Genomic DNA, 23,416 nt, shown 5'->3' on the forward strand with positions numbered 1-23,416 from the left:
CATAATCGTAAGGAGTGATCGTTTGATCCATCTACCCTCATTACTGATGTAGATCCTCGAGAGAATACATCGGATGGCGGAAAACCATGAAATGGACCGACAACAAGGGTTCGCTTTTCAAGATGACCATTGGAGAAGGGCAAATGTTCAAACCTGATGACGATTCTGAGTCTGAGTCTGAGTCTGACATAAGTCCTAAGGCTAAGTCTAGGGTTTTAGGTGTCAAAGATACCCCTTCCCCAGTCTTTCCTTTTCCTGTACCTCCCCCTAGTGCTGGTATTCCGGGGCCTGTCCCGAATACTGCTCCTATCTCGCCACTGACCTCTGATCAGTTGGCCCAAATGTTAATGACATGACTGTCGCGTACCTGTCAAAAATAACCAACTGGCTCTAACTAATATAGCTAGGGAAGTCGGGTCGAATCCACAGAGAGGTAGGAAAATGTCAGCTAAATCTAAGTTCGTCAAGTAACCAACTTGGGGGTTTATAAAATGTGATTTCTAAACTAAAGAGAACAAGGAGAAGAGAAATAAAGGAAGGAATTAAACAGATAAAGAAGAACAGCTAAGACAATCGGTTCACCATAATCATCCAGTCAAGTAATCTAGGTCCCAGATCAATGCAGTACAATCTAAGGGGTAGCGAACGTCACCTTTCGGTCCTTAATTCACCCTAAAGTGTAAACAGTTTAACTTTCGCCCTCACTGCAATACTCTATTGTTCGCCACTAGTCTACCTCTTCCAACCCTTCGGTCCAGGTCAAGGATCACTAAGAATAAAGGTCTAACTGCGTCGACTCAATTAGGTAATTACAATTAATTGTAGCATTTAAACAACGAAGACGGTACCAGCATTAACCTAGTAAATCGATTACTCTCCCTTCATATTACGGATCCCCTATAGTCTCAGCATGAGAAAATTAGCTACTCATAATCGTTGAATTAACAATGACAACAAATAAGTAATTGGGATTAAACATTATAACAACTGACAAAGATTGAATCAGGAAACTATTATGATAACGATAAATAGAGGGGAATTCAAGCAAATAATAGAATTTAGAATAAAGTAGAATGATAGTACCAATCGCGAAATCCAATCCGAGTAACGAAAGATAAAGAGAGCGCAAAAATCCAAGAACAGTAGTAAGGAAATACAGTGAAAATCCAACGAACGAAGGAAGGAGAGAGCCCCCTAACGTAGTCCTGCTGCTCTATCTTATACCAAATATTCATCCTAAAACCTAATCTATGGACTAATTACAAAAGCCCATAATATGATTAAGCGGAAATTAGCTAAAACATAGGAAACCGCTCGATCGAGTAGAAATAATCTACTCGATCGAATAAAGCATCACCAAACCACTCGATCGAGTGGAAATAACCCCCTCGATCGAGCACCTCTTGCAAAAGCTCCTCGATGGGCTCCTTAAACTGGTCGATCGACCAGTCTTGAGTACATAAAGCACTCGATCGAATAGTGAACCACTCGATCGAGCTATATAGGCACGTTAGGACTTGAATTGCTTCCCGAACTCAGCTCACGCGTCTTCCAAGTGTTAGATTTCCCAGCTCCGGCTCCTTATTTTCCATGAATGCATACAATTGGGACAATTAAGGCTCGATTTAGCTCCTCTTCGGTCAATTCCTGCAAATTACAAATAACGGACCAAAGTAGAATATTCGGGGGTATTTGTAGCCAGATGCTACATAAAAAGTACAGAAATGCGTGTAAAAATGAGGTGAAAACCTTATATAAAAGACACGCATCAAATCTCCCCAAACCAAACCTTTGCTTGTCCTCAAGCAAAAATGAATGCAACTAAGGGTGAACAATGGAACGGGACCAACGCATCAGCTACAAATCACCCACTAGAACCAATTTAATGCGATAATATGACAAAGTGGCAGTGAAAAGTGCAAACGAGTTAAATTAATGTTTCAAACTTACTGAACCGTCGACCTTCCAAGACTCAAAAGATATCGGACTCTCACGGGTCGCTCGTCACTCAAAATCAGGCACAAGGTGAGTATATATGTGAAAGATAGAAAGAAATCAGACACTCACCTAACTCGACCTATAAGAACATGCATGCAGTTAACATGAATAAAGTCTCTACAACCGTACATATGCATTCCAACCATACTAATGACCAAGACACGTGCCGAGGACTTACATTTAGGTAAGTGAGGTAATGGGTAAGAAGGGGCTAAAATGAATTTGGATATGTGGGGTTAATAGCCGGGCTAGCAACAACGGATCCAAACATAAACTGCATCCCAACTTCGTACTCATGGCAGCAAGATAAAACGGTGCAAAATTATGCACTAAACTCACAAAACACCAAAAATCGTCAACTCCCCATAAAATATAGATAAGACATGGGAGTGTGAATCATTGTACAATTCTCATTCTTTTTCATTTTTGATTTTTCTTCATTTTCCATTTTTTCTTTTCTTTTCTTTTTCGCATTTTTTCGTTCTCTTTTTTTTTTTTCAATTCAACATTTTTTTTTCTTTTTTTTCTTTCTTTCTTTCCCTTCAATTCTTCCACCATCTTCTGAAATCAGATAAAATAACCATATTGCAATAAAACATTCCAAGAACTACTCGTTACTAGCTCAGCTAGGGTAGGAAGTATTATAGAAAGTAGTTGATAGGACAAAAAGGCAATTTGGCTATGTGAGGCTCATGGGTAGAATGAAATAAAGGGGACTGCCTCTCCTAACACGTGTCACCATCCACAGACCGAATGCATACAGGTATTAAGAAGACTAGACTCATGCTTATGCAAATTGATGTTACATGTCTTAAAGAGAGTACTACTCACATCCTAAATGAAACCGGTCATGAATGTCACCAGTTTAAAAAAACTCTAACCTCAGAATGTAATGTAGCTTGCCGACATAATGAATCAAGTCTATTCGTTCAGATAAGGAGGAAACAAAAACTCATAGATTATGCACATAATCACGCCAACTAAATGTCAAGAAAAATGCAGGGCTCAAGTAAGGATTCAAAGTAGCGTCAATGTTCAAACGTTCCGACCCAAAATTAAACATGAAATTTGAAATTTTTTGAAATTTTATATGATTTTTTTGAAGTAAAACAAACAACAATGCATGCGGAAATAATAAACATGGAAGCAGAAATGCAAGAAAACATGCAGACACAGATATGGATGCATACCTCCCCAAACCAAACCGTACAATGCCCTCATTGTACCAAAAATAGGGAAAGAAATGCAAACTGAAAGGAAAAGGAGAAGTGGAGTCGGAAAACTTACAAAACGTCATAAGGAGGGACCTCCCCAAACCGACCATGAACATGGGAGGTCAAAGAAAGTCAAGCAAAGCTCCATAGACGTAAAACAACAAATGAGTCAAAACCACTCGACCGAACTCTTGGAACAGCTCGATCGAGTGAACCAGTGCATTGGAAGGGCTCGATCGAGTGAAAAACCACTCGATCGAGTAGGCGTGGGTTCGGATCTGGTCGATCGAGGACATTATCACTCGATCGAGTGAAAGCTGCCTCAGAAAGTGCTCGATCGAACACAATATCATTCGATCGAGTCCTTTGACCTGCAACACACGCAAAAAAAAGCAAGGAAATGCATGGGAAGTTCATAAAACAGCGTCTAATGTTCAACTTAAAGCTAAAGAAAATTAAATAGTTCAACAGAAGTACAATAAAACAGTCCGGGCTGCCTCCCGGAGAGCGCTGGTTTAAGAGGTCCCGCACGACCTTTCTGGCATTAATTAACTGGCGCGTCGAGCTCGTCGAAGCGCAAGACTTTAACACGATTGTCTGCTTCAGTCGCCTCGTGGTAATGCTTCACATATTGGCCATTCACCTTGAATCTACGCCCCTCGGAATCTTAAAGCTCCACAGATCCAAATTTGGTAACAGCTGTCACCGTATAAGGACCACTCCATCTGGACTTCAGCTTGCCAGGAAATAGTCTCAGCCGGGCATTAAACAGCAGCACCTTTTGCCCAACATGGAACTCCCGAGGTAGGATTCTCTTGTCATGCCATCTCTTCGTCTTTTCTTTGTAAATGTGCGAGCTGTCATAGGCATTAAGCCTAAACTCCTCTAATTCATCTAGTCAAAAAACGACGATTCGACCACACAACTTAGGATCATAATTAAGCTCACGAATTGCCCACCAGGCCTTACATTCCAATTCAACAGGTAAGTGACACGATTTCCCATAAACTAGCCTATAAGGTGATGCACCAATTGGTGTCTTAAAGGCGGTTCTATAAGCCCATAATGTGTCATCTAGATTAAGACTCCAGTCCTTCCGTGATTTAGAAACTACCTTAGACAAGATCTCTTTCAACTCGCGATTAGAGACCTCTACCTGACCACTAGTTTGGGGATGATACCCCAAACCACGCCGGTGTTGGACACCAACTCTAGACAGTATGGAAGTTAGTTTCTTTTCTTTGAAATGCATCCCCCCATCACTAATGACGACCCTAGGGACACCAAAACGGAGGAATATGATCTTTTTGAACATCTTTATCACGGTCTTAGCATCACAATGGGGTGAAGCAATTGCCTCAACCCATTTTGACACATAGTCTCTGACTACTAAGATGTACCTATTACCTTTTTGGATGGGAACGGTCCTTGGAAATCAATGCCCCAGACATCGAAAACCTCAACCTCTAGGATGTCGTTTTGTGGCATCTCATGTCTCTTTGAAATGTTTCCCGATCGTTGGCAAGCGTCACAAGTTGAAACAAAAGACTTAGCGTCGGAAACAAAGAAAGGCCAAGAAGAAAACCAGTCTGAAGTACCTTAGCCACGGTGCGCGATGGACCGTGGTGACCACCATATGAAGAGGAGTGATAGCCTTCCAGGATTATTTTGGTCTCCCACTGCGGAATACACCGTCTGTAGAGACCGTCTGCACATTCCTTAAACAAGTAAGGATCATCCCAGAAGTACTGCTTAGCGTTATACAGAAAACGCTTCTTTTGCTGATGAGAAAGGTCAAAGGCGACTTGCCACTGACAACGAAGTTAGCTATATCTGCATACCAAGGTTCTTGGTTAACAATAGACGATATAACAGCAATTAAAGTATCGTCAGGAAAAGAATCATCAATGGGTAGGGAATCTTCCCCTTCTTGTCGCATCAGTCGCGACAAGTGATCAGCTACAACGTTCTCAGCTCCTTTCTTATCCCTGATCTGCAAATCAAACTCCTGAAGAAGGAGTATCCATCTCAGTAGCCGTGGTTTGGCCTCCTTCTTAGCAAGGAGATGCCTCAAAGCTGCATGGTCAGTAAAAATAGTGACTTCTGACCCAACTAAATAAGTACGAAACTTCTCTAAGGCATAAACTATAGCTAACAGCTCCTTCTTAGTGGTAGTGTACTTCACTTGAGCCTCATCCAGAGTTCGGCTCGCATAGTAGATAGCATTCAAGGCTTTGTCTTTCCTCTGGCCAAGTACCGCTCCTAGTGCATAGTCACTCGCATCACACATGACCTCAAACGGCAAGTCCCAGTTGGGAGGCTGTATGATCGGCCCAGAGACTAAAGCCTGCTTTAACCTGTTAAAAGCAGAAAGACAAGCATCAGTAAACACAAAAGGGGCATCCTTAAGTAGCAACTGTGTAAGTGGTTTAGCAATTTTGGAGAAATCCTTGATAAACCGGCGATAAAAGCCGGTGTGACCAAGAAAACTCCTCACCCCCTTAACGTTAACAGGAGGTGGTAATTGCTGAATCACTTCCATCTTTGCTTTATCAACTTCTATTCCCCTATCAGAAACTAAGTGCCCTAAGACAACTCCCTCGTTGACCATAAAGTGGCACTTCTCCCGATTCAAAGACGAGATTGACCTCAATACAAATGACTGAACACTTTCTCAAGGTTAGACAGCAGACGAAAAAAATCACTTCCATATACACTGAAATCGTCCATAAAAACTTCCATGATAGACTCAATATATTCTGAAAATATCCCCATCATACACCTTTGGAAGGTGGCGGGGGCATTGCACAAACCAAAAGGCATTCTCGATACGCAAAAATGCCTTTAGACAGTAAATGTAGTCTTAGCTTGATCGTGCAGGTGGATAGGGATCCGAAAGAACCCGAATACCCGTCTAAAGAGCAGAAAAATTTATGAGAAGCTAACCTTTCTACCATTTGATCAATAAAAGGAAGGGGAAAGTGATCTTTCTTAGTGGCGGCATTCAAATGTCTGTAGTCTATGCACATCCGCCAACCGCCTTACTACTCGAGTAGGTATTAATTCATTCTTCTCATTATTAACTACGATTGTCCCTCCTTTCTTCGGGACCACCCGTCTGGACTCACCCATCTAGAATTACCGACGAGAATAAATAATACCGCATCCAGCAGCCTTCATTACCTCAGCCCGTCACGACATCTTGCATCTTCTCGTTCACCCGACCACATCGCAAGGTTTGTAATCCTCCTCCACTCTATCCTGTGCATACAAATATCGGGACTAATCCCCGTGATATCGTCCGATGAATAGCCCATTGCTTTCTGTTTTTCTTAAGTATAGCTAACAAAGAGGTCACCGATCATCACTAAGCTTGGCACTGACAATGACCGGATATTGCTCTGTATCGTCTAAGAAAGCATATTTAAGATGATAAGGGAGAGGCTTACGTTAGGTACCTTTACCTCAATGGAGCAAAGAGTGCTAATTATTTGTTCCACCTGTTCTCCCTCATGCTCATCTAAATCATCAACAAGTAAATCCAACGCAGTCATCGCTGCCTGGCTATCCGAACACTCGTCAAAAAGCATAAGAGCTTCTAATGGGTCCTTCATAAAAGAACCCGGCCATAAGTCATAAATAGACTCGTCAATGATATCGACCGAATAGCAAGTGTCCTCTATCATTGGGTGGGCTAAAGTAATCTTGGGCAACCGAATGTGATAGCGTCATCCCCTACTCGCAAGAGTCGACGCCCTTATCTCGACATCGATAATGACCCTGTACAAAGGAATGGTCTTCCTAAGATAATTTGGGTCCGAGCGTCCTCGCCTATATCCAAAACAATGAAATCTCTTCGGGATATAAAGCTTGCCTATTTTCACAGCACGTCCTCTAAGACACCTAAGGGTCTCCTAACGATCTATCACCATCTCGTAGGGTAATATTAGTCACTTTGAAATGACTCATCTTCGATTTCTTGCAGACAGGAAGGGCATGACACCGACACTGCACCACCTAAATCGCAAAGGGCCTTATCAATAACCATATTACCTATGACACGGTAATAGAAAAGCTGCCCGGTCTTTCATTTTTGGAGGGGCCTTATTCAACAAAGAAATTACTAGACTCTTCCATAAATGAAATTGTCTCAAATTCACTCAAATTTCTCTTACGCGTCACAATATCCTTCATAAACTTAGCGTAAGTGGGTACCTGAGTAACAAGTTCGGAAAAGGGAACAGTTACCTGGAGGTTCTTCACGACGTCCACGAACTTACCGTACTGCTGCTCGATTTTTGCGTCCTTTAGACGACTTGAGAAGGGTACCCTGGTAGCGATGAGTGGCCCCGCAACCTTTTCCTTACCCTTATCATTGCGTGACGTCTCGACAACAGGGGAAGATGACACGGTGGCGGTATTAGATAGTAAATTAGGATCCCCGCCACTTAAAGTACTGGATCGAGTACTTTTATCAGTCGATCGACCAATTGCCTTTCTTGTTTCACTCGATCGACCTTGTTTTTCACTCGATCGAGTGATTTCTTCAGCATAGTTACTCGATCGAGTAAGATTGTCACTCGATCGACCAACTTGGAATTCTGCGCTTCTCGATCGACCACCGTTTTCACTCGATCGAGTTGTAGGGTGAGTTAAACTGCTCGATCGAGTAGAAAGGTTACTCGATCGAGTGGTTACAGCACACGCAGCAAGTATTTCCTTCAAAAACTCGTCTAAATCATCATCCGAGTTATCGTCAGCTATCAAAACCTCGTCTTCTTCATGAGTAAGGTCATTTTGAAAATTCATTGCACCTCGATCGGATCGCAAATTGGAAGAAGCTTGGCTTGGTCTCATCGCGAGTGTTAATCTAGCGCCACTTGTTCTTTCAATTCCGATATAATCGTTTGATTGCCGTGACATCTTTGACATACTCAACATGATGGATTTTAATTCGGCAATTTCTTCTCTTGCGGAAGGAGAGACCGGTTGTGGTAATCGGCGTAGAAGGGGTAGAATCATTCTTGATTTCTTCATACAGCTGGGAGAAAGGAACTCCCTGCTTGTATTTCTGGTAGGCAAGAACGCGCTCAACACTTTCCATGCATAAGATAGGGTCATGCCCTTCCGTGCCACATCTACCACATGGCTCTTTATGCTCCGTAATAGTAGGCATCTTGGCAAATAAACTTTCAAAGCAACTGCTAACCTGCAAACTGATCAAAAATTTGCAGAAATGAGATCAGTCTCAAGGAATGAATTCCTTGAGATGAGGGACCAACTTAATTAAAGCAACAAGTTTGCGCCACCTCCCCGGCAACGGCGCCAAAATTTGACACGACTGTCGCGTACCTGTCAAAAATAACCAACTGGCTCTAACTAATATAGCTAGGGAAGTCGGGTCGAATCCACAGAGAGGTAGGAAAATGTCAGCTAAATCTAAGTTCGTCAAGTAAACAACTTGGGGGTTTATAAAATGTGATTTCTAAACTAAAGAGAACAAGGAGAATAGAAATAAAGGAAGGAATTAAACAGATAAAGAAGAACAGCTAAGACAATCGGTTCACCATAATCATCCGGTCAAGTAATCTAGGTCCCAGGTCAATGCAGTACGGTCTAAGGGGTAGCGAATGTCACCTTTCGGTCCTTAATTCACCCTAAAGTGTAAACAGTTTAACTTTCACCCTCACTGCAATACTCTATTGTTCACCACTAGTCTACCTCTTCCAACCCTTCGGTCCAGGTCAAGGATCACTAAGAATAAAGGTCTAACTGCGTCGACTCAATTAGGCAATTATAATTAATTGTAGCATTTAAACAACGAAGACGGTACCAGCATTAACCTAGTAAATCGATTACTCTCCCTTCATATTACGGATCCCCTATAGTCTCAGCATGAGAAAATTAGCTACTCATAATCGTTGAATTAACAATGACAACAAATAGGTAATTGGGATTAAACATTATAACAACTCGACAAAGATTGAATCGGTGAACTATTATGATAACGATAAATAGAGGGGAATTCAAGCAAATAATAGAATTTAGAATAAAGTAGAATGATAGTACCAATCGCGAAATCCAATCCGAGTAACGAAAGATAAAGAGAGCGCAAAAATCCAAGAACAAAGAGTAAGGAAATACAAAGAAAATCCAACGAACGAAGGAAGGAGAGAGCCCCCTAACGTAGTCCTGCTGCTCTATCTTATACCAAATATTCATCCTAAAACCTAATCTATGGACTAATTACAAAAGCCCATAATATGATTAGGCGAAAATTAGCTAAAACATAGGAAACCGCTCGATCGAGTAGAAATAATCTACTCGATCGAACAAAGCATCACCAAACCACTCGATCGAGTGGAAATAACCCCCTCGATCGAGCACCTCTTGCAAAAGCTCCTCGATGGGCTCCTTAAACTGGTCGATCGACCAGTCTTGAGTACATAAAGCACTCGATCGAATAGTGAACCACTCGATCGAGCTATATAGGTACGTTAGGACTTGAATTGCTTCCCGAACTCAGCTCACGCGTCTTCCAAGTGTTAGATTTCCCAGCTCCGGCTCCTTATTTTCCATGAATGCATACAATTGGGACAATTAAGGCTCGATTTAGCTCCTCTTCGGTCAATTCCTGCAAATTACAAATAACGGACCAAAGTAGAATATTCGGGGGTATTTGTAGCCAGATGCTACATAAAAAGTACATAAATGCGTGTAAAAATGAGGTGAAAACCTTATATAAAAGACACGCATCAGTTAACGCAATTTGTGCAGTTTCAAATCAATAATAAGATGAATCAGTTTGCTTACGACTTGTCTCATTTATATTGCGATTCAATTGATTGTTTTAATAACGTTGAGAATGAGGTCGAGGATAGACAGGTGGAAGAAGAAGAGGAGGAGGTGGAACCGCCTCCCCAGTTAGTAAAAGGGTTGGAAGAATACGACCAAAGAAGCTCGGTAATCGAAGATACCGAAGTTTTTAATGTGGGGACTACCTTAGAGCCTCAAGAGCTTAAGATAGGAACAACCTTAGATCCCGCAGAAAGGAAGGGGTTTGTTGAATTGTTGAATGAATTCAAAGATGTATTTGCTTGGTCCTACAAAGATATGCCGGGTATTGATAGGGAAATTCCAGAGCACAAGATTCCGATCAAGCCAGGGTTCAAACCAGTAAAGCAGAAGCCATGTAGAATGCATACCGAGTGGTCTTTAAAAGTCAAAGAAGAGATTGATAAACAGTTCAAGGCCGGGTTCATCAAAGTATCGGAATACTCGGATTGGATAGCTAATGTGGTGCCAGTGCCAAAGAAAGACGGAAAGGTTCGGGTCTGTGTTGATTTTCGTGATCTAAATAAGGCTAGTCCAAAGGACGACTTTCCGTTACCTCACATTGACATCTTGGTTGACAATACCGCTAACCATGTATTATTATCCTTTATGGATGGGTACGTCGGTTACAACTAGATAAAAATGGCCGAGGAAGATATGCACAAGACTGCTTTCACAACACCATGGGGCACTTATTGCTACACAGTAATGCCGTTTGGATTAATAAATGCAAAAGTCGACTTACGAGAGAACAAAGAACGACGTTCTTTGCATGATATGATTTATAAGGAAGTAGAGGTCTACGTCGATGACATGATCGTAAAATCGAAGGAACATAATAACCATTTGATGGCATTACGAAAATTCTTCGAGAGGTTGAGAAAGTATAATATGAGATTAAACCCACAGAAGTGCGCGTTCGGGGTCACCTCTGGCAAGCTTTTGGGTCATATCGTTAGCCATCGTGGCATCGAAATCGACCCATCAAAGATTAAAGCCATTATGGAAATGCCCCATCCTAAAACCGAGAAAGAAATTCGAGGTTTCTTGGGCCGAGTGCAATACATAAGCCGTTTCGTCTCAAAACTAACTATGATCTGCGAACCAATTTTTAAGAAATTGAAAGTTGGGGAGCATATTATGTGGGATGACCAATGCCAAGCCGCGTTTGATAAGATAAAGGAAGTGTTATCTTCTCCGCCATTCTCGATCCGCTCAGTAGCGGCTTGCCTCTATCACCGTATTTAACGATTCTGATATCTGCGATGGGAGCAATGCTGGCACAAACCGTTGACAAAGAAGAAAGAGCAATTTACTACCTTAGTAAAAAGTTCTTGGAGTATGAATCAAAGTATACAAGATTAGAAAAGACATGCCTAGCTTTAGTCCGGGCAACGAAGAAGCTACGTCACTATATGCTCCTACGGTGTGAGTATATATTCCAAAATGGACCCCATCAAGTACTTGTTTGAAAAGCCGGTGCTAAACGGCAGAATGTCAAGATGGACCCTCATGCTATCGGAATTCGATCTCAAATATGTGCCGCTGAAAGCGATAAAAGGAAAGGTCGTTGCCGATTTCCTGGCCGATAATCCAGTCGAAGAAACTGACATTATTGACACTTGGTCGTTCCCAGATGAGGATATTGTCCATGTTGAAGATGATGCATGGGATCTATATTTCGATGGGGCTTCGAATAACATGGGATGCGGAATAGGTGTCCTTATCATTTCACCGAGAGAAGAGCACGTACCAGTTTCGATCAAATTGGACTTCGCCGTCACAAATAACGCCGCGGAATACGAAGCATGCCTACTTGGTTTGCAGAGCGCTAACAAGTTAGGAGTCATGAAGTTGACAGTACACGGGGATTCCTCCTTGGTCATTAATCAAGTGACGGGGTCATGGAAGATCAAAAGTAGCAGCCTAGCACCCTACCAGGCTAAGATAGAAGAGCTAGAAAAACTCTTCGAAGAGGTGCGATACGTGTACCTCCCAAGGGAGGAAAATTAGTTCGCTGACGCACTGTCGAAACTGGCAGCGTTGATAAACATCCCTGATCTTATGGATAGCATGCCATTGTGTGTCGAACAAAGGTCTTCACTAGCTTATATAAATGCTGTCGATGATGGAGAGGAAAGCGAAGCCGAACCTTGGTATGCATCCATCGTGAGATTCAAAGAAGCAGGAGAATACCCTGCTGACCTCGATACACGTGGAAAGCGTGCATTGTGAATGTTATCCGCCCAATTCGTTAAAACTAACGATGGACAATTGTATAAGAAGACAGCACAGGGTGTCCTGTTGCGATGCGTCGACAAGACAACGTCAGAAAAGGTCATGGAAGAAGTCCACGACGGGGAATATGGGCCGCATATGAACTCCCACATGCTAGTTCGGAAGATCATGAGGTTAGGATACAATTGGACAACAATGGAAACAGATTGTCGCAGATATGTCCGGCATTGTCACAATTGCGAAATATTTGCGAATATTCAACATGTACCACCTTCTATGCTATACACCATGACGTCACCTTGGCCTTTCTCAACCTGGGGAATCGACATCATCGGAAAAGTAAACCCTTCCGAACAGAGGGCATTATTATATCCTAGTCGCTATTGATTACTTTACCAAGTGGGTAGAGGCCAAGTCTTACAAAGTGCTAAATGCGAAGCAAGTAGCCAAGTTTATTCAGAATGACATCATCTGTCGGTACGGAATGCCACACGAGTTCATCAGTGATCATGGAACTCACTTTCAAGCTGAGACAGCCGTTATACTTGAAAAGTATAGAATCAAGCATCATAAGTCATCCCCATATCGACCTCAGACAAATGGAGCAGTGGAGGCCGCTAACAAAACGGTGGCTACTATATTGAGAAAGATGTCTGACAATACAAGGAGTGGCCGGAGAAGATACCCTTCGCGTTGTGGGGATATAGAACATCCATCGAATGCGACCACAGGGGCAACCCCGTACTATCTAGTTTACGGGATGGAAGCGATAACCAACAAACCGAAGTACCCTCCCTGCGCATCTTGCTCGAAAGTCGAGTCCCGCGGATTGGGTCCAAGCCAGATATGATTCGTTGGTGTTACTTGATGAGCGTCGTTTGAATGCGTTGTGTCATGTTCACTCTATCGAAAAAGGATAGAGCGGGATTTTAACAAGAAGGTGAAGCCTGTGGAATTAATGAAGGCGATTTAGTTCTCAAATCAGTAAGGACTTTATTACCAGTCGATCCAAGAGGGAAGTTTAAGCCTAATTGGGCCGGTCCTTATCTCGTGAAGAAGATACTCACAGGAGGCGCGGTACGTTTGACAGATTTGGATGGAAATGATTTCTCGAATCCAACGAATCTGGATCAGTTGAAGAAGTACTATCCTTAAGACCTCACTCTCAAAGTTATGAAATAACACTTGAATTGTGATGTATTTGAATAAGTTTTAAGTTTGGCATTTGTTGCCACTGCCTGAAATGTTTTATGAGAGAACTATGACCTCGGTTTGATTCTGTTGAAAAGCAGATACGTAGGCAACCCTTGAAAAGGGTACAACCACAATAAAAATGAAATATTCAATGCAGAAACTGAGGATTTCTAATAAATAATACGTGTCTTTTATTTTGATAAATCCGGGCGACGCCCATTACAAATCAAACTAACAGGAAAGCAAATAAAAGCATAATAGTAATACTAAATAATAGAGCCGTAACTACCACCTATATTTAGTTGGGTCGCGTGTCCCGTCACTACGAGACGATGTCTCACCCATCATCATTCTTGCCCGTTTCTTCGGGGGGACCACGTTGTCTTCTCGCGGGCCCAATCTCTCTTTTACGCTTGGTCGAGGGCCAAGTCTCTCTGCAAGTGTCGGAACGTCACCACTTGTAGTACCCAGTTGGTCCCACATGCTAGGAGCACCAGGTTTAGCCCTAGGGTTCTCGTCAGGCCTAGTCTCGGTCTCAGTCGGGCCCGAAATCGACCCAGTAAAGAATTGTCGATTTTTTAACCCCCTGTCATGCTTCTCCCGATCAATGCCATCATCTTTCTGTAGTTTCTTCCTTGCTTTAAGGCCCGGTTCTGTAGTCCATTTGAGATATGAAGGGGAAACCCAAGTAGACTCGCGTGGCTCGGGAATGCGCCACACGGTCCTTCGGCGTCACGCATGGAGCCAAGTATGACATCTACCCCGAGAAATAACAAAAGCAGGACCTCGCGAAGCCTCCGTCGCAGGGACAATTTGTTGACGACCGAATTGGCGAAGCACTCGGTCCGGGTAAAAATAGACAGGGTGATCCAAGCCCAACAAAGTGACATACCGTGTATGATCGGTGATCTGCGAGCCTGGTAAGTGAGCTCAAATGAAGCCATGGTAAGGACCAAATGTGAGACCCTGTTCCGCTAATCAAAGATATTTCGCCAATGTCGGATCCTTGCTCGAATCGTAGCGCCGTCGCCGATTAGTGAGACTTCTGACATGATAATCTTCTGGTTTCAACGGTGGATCAATCAAACCAAGACGCTCGCTGAGCCATACCTGTTAGACAGTCAGGAAAAGGCAGGTAAAAAAAAAAAAGACGAAAAAAAAAGAAACGAAGAAAAAAAAAAAAAAAAAAAAAAAAAAAAAAAAAAAAAAAAAAAAAAAAAGAGAAAAAAAAGAGACGAGAAAAAAGAAAAAGAAAAAAAGAGACGAAGAAAAGAGAAAAAAGGAAAAAAGAGAAGAAAGACAAACTTGCAGTAGATGGGTTGATCCCATGAATACAGCATCCGGATTGGCTTTTTGTGCATCCAAGCTTTTAATAGTCTCAGCTAGTATAATCCATGCAGAATTAGCACCATTCTCCATTTGCTCCACGACTCGGATTAGTCTAGCTTGGCCGCGATAAGATGGAATTTCTATCGCCCCCTCGAAACAATAAAGATGCAATAGAATGAGGCCAAAGGCGCGGCGTCAATAAATGATCGGTATATCTGGGTCATTCGCACGCCGGAATTTATGCACTAGCGCAAGCAGGTCCACCTTTCCACCATCGACGATGGTACGGGCTTCATCACGCGACAAGTTTATATATTCGCGGTATTTTTGGGTCCAGTTGGACACAAAGTCGGGAACCACAGGCTCTTGCGTGGTCCTCCATCCTCCCAAGACGGTAAATTCTTCAGGAAGGGGACATATTTCTCCCTCCGGAAAAGCAAAGACATACTGCTCGGGATCCCACACTCTCAGGCACTCTTTAAGAAATACGGGTTGAATCATAACTTGCCTCAGGAAAATAATTTGTTGAATTCCCGCCGCATTCAGATTTTGGATTTCTAAACCCCGAATTCCGCCCCATCCCTTCATGGTCCCAAACAAGGAATTCATGACTAGTTTTTTTCTAAGAAAGATATTCTTTTAAGCAGAGAGATTTCTGTTTGAGAAATTGTGGGAAATCTCAACCCTTAGCCCTTCCTTATATATGAAAAGAGATGAGGAATTTTGGAAGTATAATTCCTTTAGGTTTTGGAAACCTAAATCTTCTAGGAAATTTGGAAACTTGGAAGCCTACTAGCTTTAGGAAGTTTGGTAGCTTTTCGAAATAAGAAAGCAAGTCCCATACCTCCTCTATTTCGGCCGTGTAGGGCCTGTGTGGCGCGCCAAGTGGGCCCCATCCGTCCCGGGTTTTGTTCGCTCATTTCTCTTGCGGAATTTGTCATAGTTCGTGCACCGAAGTGACTAATTTACAATCTCATCCCCTGCGCGTCCCGTGTTGAATTAACATCCCGTACACACTTACGGATTTTATTGGGTTACGCCCGCATTGGTTACGGGTCAGAAAGTCCGAGTCTTTTCGTCAAAAGGTCGTGTCTACCCGTCGCTTTCACTCCAGAAATTTGAAATAAACTTCTGCGATTATTTTTTTGAAAATAAAATTGTGTTTTGATTTGAAAAATCATTTAACTCCAGAAATTTGAAATGATTTTTCGCAAATAATAAAATTATGTGTTAATTCGAAAAATCATTTGGATCCAGAAAACTGAAATAAATTCTCGCCTCGAAGAGGCCAATCATTTTCGAGATATTCAAAGTTCGGGTCAATGACCCACCTTTTCTAAGCAATGTTCATGTCTCAAGGGTCGATAACCCATTTTCCTTTTCTTTCAATCGGGGCTCTCTCGTCGCCGGCTCCAGACCCATCAAAATTCGGTCGATGACCATTTCAAGTATCAAAATGTCGCTACGTGAATCGCGTGCTATATATTATGATTAAATTTGCGAATATGCTCCAATCGGGGGCTCTGTCACGCCGTCGGCTCCAGAGACCACCACAAAAAGACATGAATGGCATCCTCCTAACAAAGATCGACAACAGAATGCTACGGAAATGACATTTCCCCAACAAAACGCGGTTTCGTGAAATCGTTCTCCCTAGCGAACAAATAAATTGATAAGCAAAGCGCAAGTTTTGTCTTTACTCACATGAACAATGGGATATTGGCATCCGAGCCGAAGCAGCAGAAAGCTACAGGCCATCGAGCCGAACTACGACACGGGTTTGATTCCGTCAGAAACGGATACGTAGGCGCCCGAGGATAAGGCTCAACCCACCATATATGCAATTTATGGGTCGATGACTAACGATGATAATTTGACACAACAGAAGCAAGAGTCAATCCCCGACGAAGTTTCGGGTATGATCTCTTCTTATGATCAAGTAGCTTACATACGCAAGTCTAATGGACTCTAAACGACCCGTAATCCTCAGTCGAGAGGGACTTGGGGTATACTTTGACTTTCGCCTTGTCCAAGCCTCGGTCAAAGTGGGGGCTCAGAGATACCCGTATCCGTCGATATTGGAATTTATAGAGAACCCGACAAACACCCGATGATGGTAGGACACATGTATTCTTTAGTTGTCATTGTCATTATTTGGGCTCGTTTTACGATGTGGAATGAGCGTTGTCGACGCAGTATTTTATTAATCTAAATGATATTTAAATTAAAGCTTTTTTTTAAGTGAATTCATTTTATTGTTTTAATTTGAATTTATTTCCTTAAATTTATTTTATTGAAAATAAAATATATTTTTTTGATTTGAAAAATCATTCATTTTAAATGTGCTATTTGATTTGAAAAATCGAATTTGAAAATATAAAACTCGTTTCAACCACGCGTTTTGGAGCTCGATCTTAGCTCGGTTTTTAAGCCCGCTTTCTTTACGAGTTGGCACGAATCTCGAGTACACTAACCAACCTAGGCCTCTACCCATTCAACCCCAGTTCGAACCCCCATATCCACACCCAAATCTCGTCCTAAACACTCCCCAACACAGCCCAATTCCTTCCTTTACCCGTGTTTGTATAGCCCTTGAAAGCCCTTCTAAACCGACTCAAACTTGGTCCAAACCCACAACCCATCACCACCAACCCGCGCTCCACATTACTTAAAACAACCCAGCACCTAGAACACCACAAAACCCATCCAATTCCCGTCCCAAATACTCCACAAACAACCCGCAACAAAAGCAGCCCCCCCTGTTTTGCGTGCTCAAACCCGAGCCCAAAACCCGCTCCAAACAGCTACCAAACCCGTGCCCATTAACCCTACACCATACCCTAGTATCCTACCCATATTACCTTAGCTTAACCACCAAGAAAACCCCCATACAAACCCTAAAAACCCCACGAATTAGCTGATGGACAGCAATATGCGAAACAGCCCGATCGCTTGTTGCCCTACTTCTACCCTTCGAAACTCCTTATAAATACCCCCCCTTCACCATACATTCATTCCTCTAAGTTCTCCCCATAACATACTGCAAATAACAACCATCAATCGTCCAAAAAACCCTAAACTAAAGCCGTGATGACCGCTCGAAAAACAGGACACAAATCGTGTTTTTGAGTTTCTGTCGTGGTCTTTGGCCTTGATTCTCGTGCGCAAATCCCATTAAAACTTCTGGTTTGTTTCCATATTCACAAAATTCAGTCTTTCTAATTTCCAAAACATCTTTCGGTTTGAAAAATCGTTGAGAAACGAAGTCGTGGTGAGCGATTGAAAATCGCTGCTCAAGTCTGCCTTTTGAACGTGTTTGTTTCGTGATTTCAAAATTCAATTTCAATTGTCTTCGCGACGACGGCCCCTGAGATAAAATCTACGATCGATTACGACCCAAGACGGTGTCAACGATACATGTAGGTTGAGGGTGCATTAAAACTCCCTTCTCTCCTTTTTATTTCGTTTTTTTATTGTTTATTTACTAACCACTGTCTAACATCGTCTAACTAATATCGAAACTAGAATAGTTTGAGTATGAGTTAAAGTACCATTCCGGCACCCGCGTTGACTTGAGATGGGAAAGAAATCCGCCACATCGGTCGGTCGTACACCCCGTCTCATTTACATATCCTTGTGTTGGAATAGGGCAATTTAATAAATCGAGTTTATTTAATTTACGTGTATTTATTTTTAACCATATAAAAATTAATTTTTTATGATTTTCCAGACCTATAATTTGTAATTTTAATTTAGGTAGATTTTCGTAATTTATTGCATTGATTTAGTATTTATTTCGTAATTAGCAATGTATTAATTCAAAACCCGCGCAGTGCACGGGTCAATTCTGACATATTTCGAAAATTTCAGATCCGTGCAGTGCACGGGTTTGTCCAGGTTTTGTGTTTTAATTTGCTTCCTTGTTTGACTTTGTTTGATTAATCCTTAGTTTAATTAGTTTATGTTTTAGATTTTAATTTACTTTATTTATAATTTATATTGTATGTATGAGCTAACCACTAATGTTTGTTAATACATCTTATGCTAAGCGTAAGCCTTCCTATCCCTCTCTTTGGATGTGTTTTCTAGTTTAATCAATGAACCTCACATGCTAAACCACTTCGACGAAGTTAAATGCATTTTAAACGACTTAGAATGAAATTCGCATGATAGGATTTAAATTCAATGGTTGCATACGCATGTGATATCTTTCCGAAATAGCCATCTTTCACCTAGTAGAGACCGTTATTGCAACGGGCGGGGTTGGGTGTTGTTTTAATGAAATTAAATTAACTTCCTAACACGTAAAGTCACACGAATTTAAATCTCTAAAATTGGTTTCTAAATTCCATTTAAAAATTTAGTGGCGACTCTTTTAAAATCAAAAATGTTTTGAAAAAGCATTTGAGTGGAGCGTTTTTTCATGGTCCACACTTATACTCATCCCAACTAGGAGAAGGCAACTTCTCAATAAGAGCATTAGCCTGCATATACTCGCACAACACCATCCCTTCACCAAGAATTTCAGAAACCATATTTTCATATTCATGTATTTGATCCATTATAGGTTTACCATCAGTAACCTAGAATTTTAACCATTTTGCTACAACATATTTCTTAGTACCGAAATCATCAGTACCATACTTAGTTTTCAGAGCATCCCAAATTCCTTTAGCGGCCTTAGTTTTATAGTAGATGTCAAACAGATTATCAACCATATAGTGTGACATGACACCTCTAACCGTGTTATTATCTTTTACAGATTTGGGGTCGGGTTTGATGATTTCAGACGAACTAGACTCTTCAGTGGATTGTGGCTCTTGAAATAAAACATATTCAGTCTCATATTGCGAGAAATAAAACAAAATTTTTTCGAACCATCTCCTATAATTTTTCCCATCTAAAAGTTCCATCTTACTAAGGTCTGGGACAATTTTGTGTGGCATTGTGAAATGGTTGACAGGAGTATTAGGAGTGGTGGTAACAATTTCTCGATTGACATTGGAATCGTCAGAATTTCCGGATGGGTTTGTCATTGTTTGAAAATGAATAAAACAGTAGGCAATAACAAAGATCAGAAAAGTTCTCTTACTGATTTAGATTGAAAGAAATAGAACTTAGCTGATCAGAAAATACCCTTAATCGAGACGCCGTGTAAGACACTGCTCTAAATCAGTAAGACCCCCACACAGGTGCTCCTTGGGTTCCGTGGTCACCGATTCCAGGGTTAACGCCTCCTTCCGCACAATGTTGCACACCAAAGACGGAAGTGGGAACTGTTCTCAATAAGACAGAATATAACAGAGAAGAAAAAGAGAAGATGTTTTGTATTTTTTGTTGTCTCTAAAACTGTGGAGAACTGAGGTTTATATAGCAAACAGAAAGGCTCCTCCAACCGTCATATATTAATGGTATTGATTCTGAGATTAAATGGCCATAAATTCGAACAATGAATGCGGGATTTGACTGTGTAATAAAATCTCAACAGCTAGAAAAGAATCCAAGGAAAAAGTTCAGACCAGTAGCAAAAAGAGGCCCACTGCGCACGTGTCACGAGCCGAGCCGGACGACGACGGTAGCGCGCGTGGGGAGACTATAGTCTATCATCTATAGTCTAGTTAACACTTGTTAACCCACTTCATATATAAACACAACATTTCCCCAGTATTCTTCCAAATGTGGGACAAATATTGTCATACTTAAGTTTTGGAGCAACTTCTAACTCCAACATTTACAGCCCCCATTACTTTTCTGTTGCATCAATTCTACACAGGTTTTCCTATTTTTTATCTTTTTTTCATAAATTCCGTCTCGATTATTTGTTTATCTTTCGATTAAAATACACCTAAAATAAATAAACAAATGATTGAGATGGACCAAATACCAAATATCCATATATTTGGTTGTGCCGTCGCAATTAACAAACTGAATTATATGCTTATCAATATTATTGTTATCGTTTGAAGGTAAAGCTAGAAACTTCGTCAAATTCTCGAATTTTCGATACTTTAACAGTTGAAAATCTGTATGATGTTGTAGTTGGCTGATTTGTATCCAAGTTTCATGTGGTGTACTGCGTATGTATTCGCTTCAGCTATCATCCGATAGTCTTAGGATGATATACTCCCTCCGTCTCAATAATTTTTTGTTTACCTTTTCTATTTTTGGAAAGGTATTTTAATCAAAGTTAAATAAATGATGAGACGTCACGGAGGGATTAACTTTTTAAGTGAGACGGTGTTTTTGTTGTCTGGTTTAAATTTTGCTACTTAAGATGGCATGTGATTGCAGTGGCGGATGCAGGATTTGACTAAAGGGGGGCACACCCAAAAAAAAAAAAATTTGCGGACAACTTTTATACATTAAAATTTTTTCATCGTCAATACATAATAATATAATCGTAAAGAAAAAATATATCAACAAACCCTAAACGGCTAAACCAAATAGCAACAAGCCCAAGTGGATTATTTTAGAGGGAATATCCATTTTCGGCGGTAGAATTGGGGATCCTGTATTCCTGTGTAAAAAAAATTCGACAGACCCCTTCAATTTCATATATTATCGCCATGAAAATAGTAAAAAAATTAACCAAAGAGTACCATAATCTTTATTTATAAGACAGTGGGAAATTTTACACGGAACTACTTCTAAAAGTGTATAATTCTATAGATATAAAAATATATATGCTTAACAAACAATATTAGTATGCAATTGGTGTGTTGGACAATCATTGAATATACTAGCCTAACGTCCTAGGTTTCGAACCCTTGTAGCATCATTTTGAAATTCAATTAATTAAATCTAATTTTGAAGATACAAAAAAAAAAATAAGCCAAACCTAACCATAGTGAGATTTGAACACAAGACCATCAGGGAAGTTTATAAGCCTCTTACCACCAAACCAAGAGCATCATCATGCTAAAAATAGGCGCTCTAAATATGTAAACATAGATTTTCAGGGTTTTTTTTTTTTTTTTCCGTCACGTGAGGGCACGTGCCCTCACTCCCCCGCCCTCCCCAAGGCCCCAAATCCGCCGCTGTGTGATTGTATGTATAATGACTTGGATTTTGGAATGCTGTAATGTATTGAGTAATTCCGGGGGTGGGGATTGTAGTGAGAGCTGAAAAGGGGTCAATGGAATTAGTAATCTATGGTAACAATGATGCTTTTATGTCGCAACTACTCCCTCCAATCCTCTATTTTCTTCCTCTTTACTTTTGGCACAAGAATTAAGAAATGGAGTATTATATTGATAAAAAGTTGGGTGGGGTTTGGTGATAGGAGAGAGGGATGAATAATTAAGAGTTAAATAATGAATTGTGGGCCATAAATAGTAAAGTAAGGAATAAAATAGGATTAAAAGAGTTGGGTGGGTGGGGTAATAGGAGAGATGTATGAATAAAATAAGAGTAAAAAGTTACCAAAAATAGAAAGGGGAAGAAAACCTGAATAACCGTTTTAGAAAATAGGGAAGAATATGGTGAATTGGAGGGAGTATTAGATTTGTAATCGTTGAAATAAAGCTCCGTTGTGCGAAAGCAATGTTTAAGGAGTCGTTTGGTTGATCAAGGAACTTCAACTTCCTAGGAACTTGCAATTCATAGGAATTAAGTGTAATACTCGGGAATTGTAGGAACGCTGTTGACCGATCTTGTTGACCAAACAGACCTTAGGGATGATTGGGTGAGGGATCAGACTGGTAATAGGGGGCGTATAAGTCAGTCACTCGACCTAGCGGAGGCCACTCGGCCGAGTATCACCAATACTCGACCGAGTGGAGTCTACTCGGCCGAGTATTCCTATACTCGACCGAGTATGGTCTTTGTCGACGTGTTATTATAAATGCGTGTTCGCGAGATTCATTTCTATTTTCTCATTTCCTCGACAGTTTCTCTTTCTCTAACCCTAGAACATCTCCCTACTCTATCACTCCATAGCCTCAAACCTAAAAGGTATTAGCTTAAAACCCTACCATGGGAATGTTGGGATTCGCGGAGCAAGGAGGACGTGGGTGGTGGTTGTTTATGTCGTCACCGATGTGCAAGGTTAGGTAAGTTGCTGCCTTGTGTCCTTTTGATTGATTCTTTGAGTATAGTCGTGTAATAGGACATGGTTGTTATTGTTAGGGTGCTTATTGGAGTCGTGCGCGGCTGTAGTTGGAAGTCTTTCATGCTTTGCGATGAGGTAGGGTCTCCCTACTCAGTCTACTGTTAATTGAATTGAATTTATGATTGTATTGTGATCCATGGCTATCCGCTGATCATCGGAGTATAGTGGTTGTGGTAATGATGACGTTGTCATGTGACAGCTGCGATGTTGTGATTGAGATTGTGGTGGAGTCACTTGCGGGAGTGGCTCCACACCCTAGTTCGCCTTCCGTGGAACCCGCCACGGGAGGGGATGTGCACATTAAGGGACGGGGATCGTTAGTCGCTCGTTGAGGAGCCGGACTAGGTGGGGATGGGCTGCATGGTCACCCATCGCGGCGAGGATTACCTGTTGCGATGGGTAATCTGGCAGGGCTACACACTTCGTGTGTAGCCGGTGTTGGTACGAGGTGATGAGTGTGGGATAGTGGATGATCAGCTATTTACTTTATTGTTTTATC

The 23,416-nt window shown here is 41.4% G+C and overlaps 2 protein-coding genes across 3 annotated transcripts in view; both read left to right on the forward strand.

Annotated features, from left to right (window-relative positions):
• The first annotated feature begins 11,492 nt into the window (after positions 1-11,492).
• On the forward strand, positions 11,493-12,281 carry LOC141627649 (uncharacterized). Its single transcript, XM_074440880.1, has 2 exons — positions 11,493-12,034; positions 12,119-12,281. Exons 1-2 carry the CDS (start codon positions 11,493-11,495, stop codon positions 12,279-12,281), a joined length of 705 nt encoding a protein of 234 aa, XP_074296981.1.
• Positions 12,282-20,593: 8,312 nt separating this feature from the next.
• The window catches only part of LOC141626664 (uncharacterized), a 30,347-nt gene continuing 27,524 nt past the window's right edge, over positions 20,594-23,416 (forward strand). Inside the window, exon 1 of one of the 2 annotated variants that reach the window (XR_012536262.1) lies at positions 20,594-20,773. The gene's annotated coding sequence lies outside the window, so the exon portion shown is untranslated. The remainder of the gene's footprint in view (positions 20,774-23,416) is intronic. The other variant, XR_012536261.1, reaches the window with a different exon arrangement.

This window comes from Silene latifolia, chromosome Y (assembly GCF_048544455.1).
Source record: "Silene latifolia isolate original U9 population chromosome Y, ASM4854445v1, whole genome shotgun sequence".
In the NCBI taxonomy this organism is placed as follows: Eukaryota; Viridiplantae; Streptophyta; class Magnoliopsida; order Caryophyllales; family Caryophyllaceae; genus Silene; species Silene latifolia.

Excerpts from the sequence above, each read along its gene's own strand:
- LOC141627649 (XM_074440880.1), top strand. The coding sequence starts at position 11,493 with ATGGACCCCATCAAGTACTTGTTTGAAAAGCCGGTGCTAAACGGCAGA. Across the intron at positions 12,035-12,118 it reads TTCGAAGAGGTGCGATACGT|CATGCCATTGTGTGTCGAAC; the intron begins GTACCTCCCAAG and ends TCTTATGGATAG.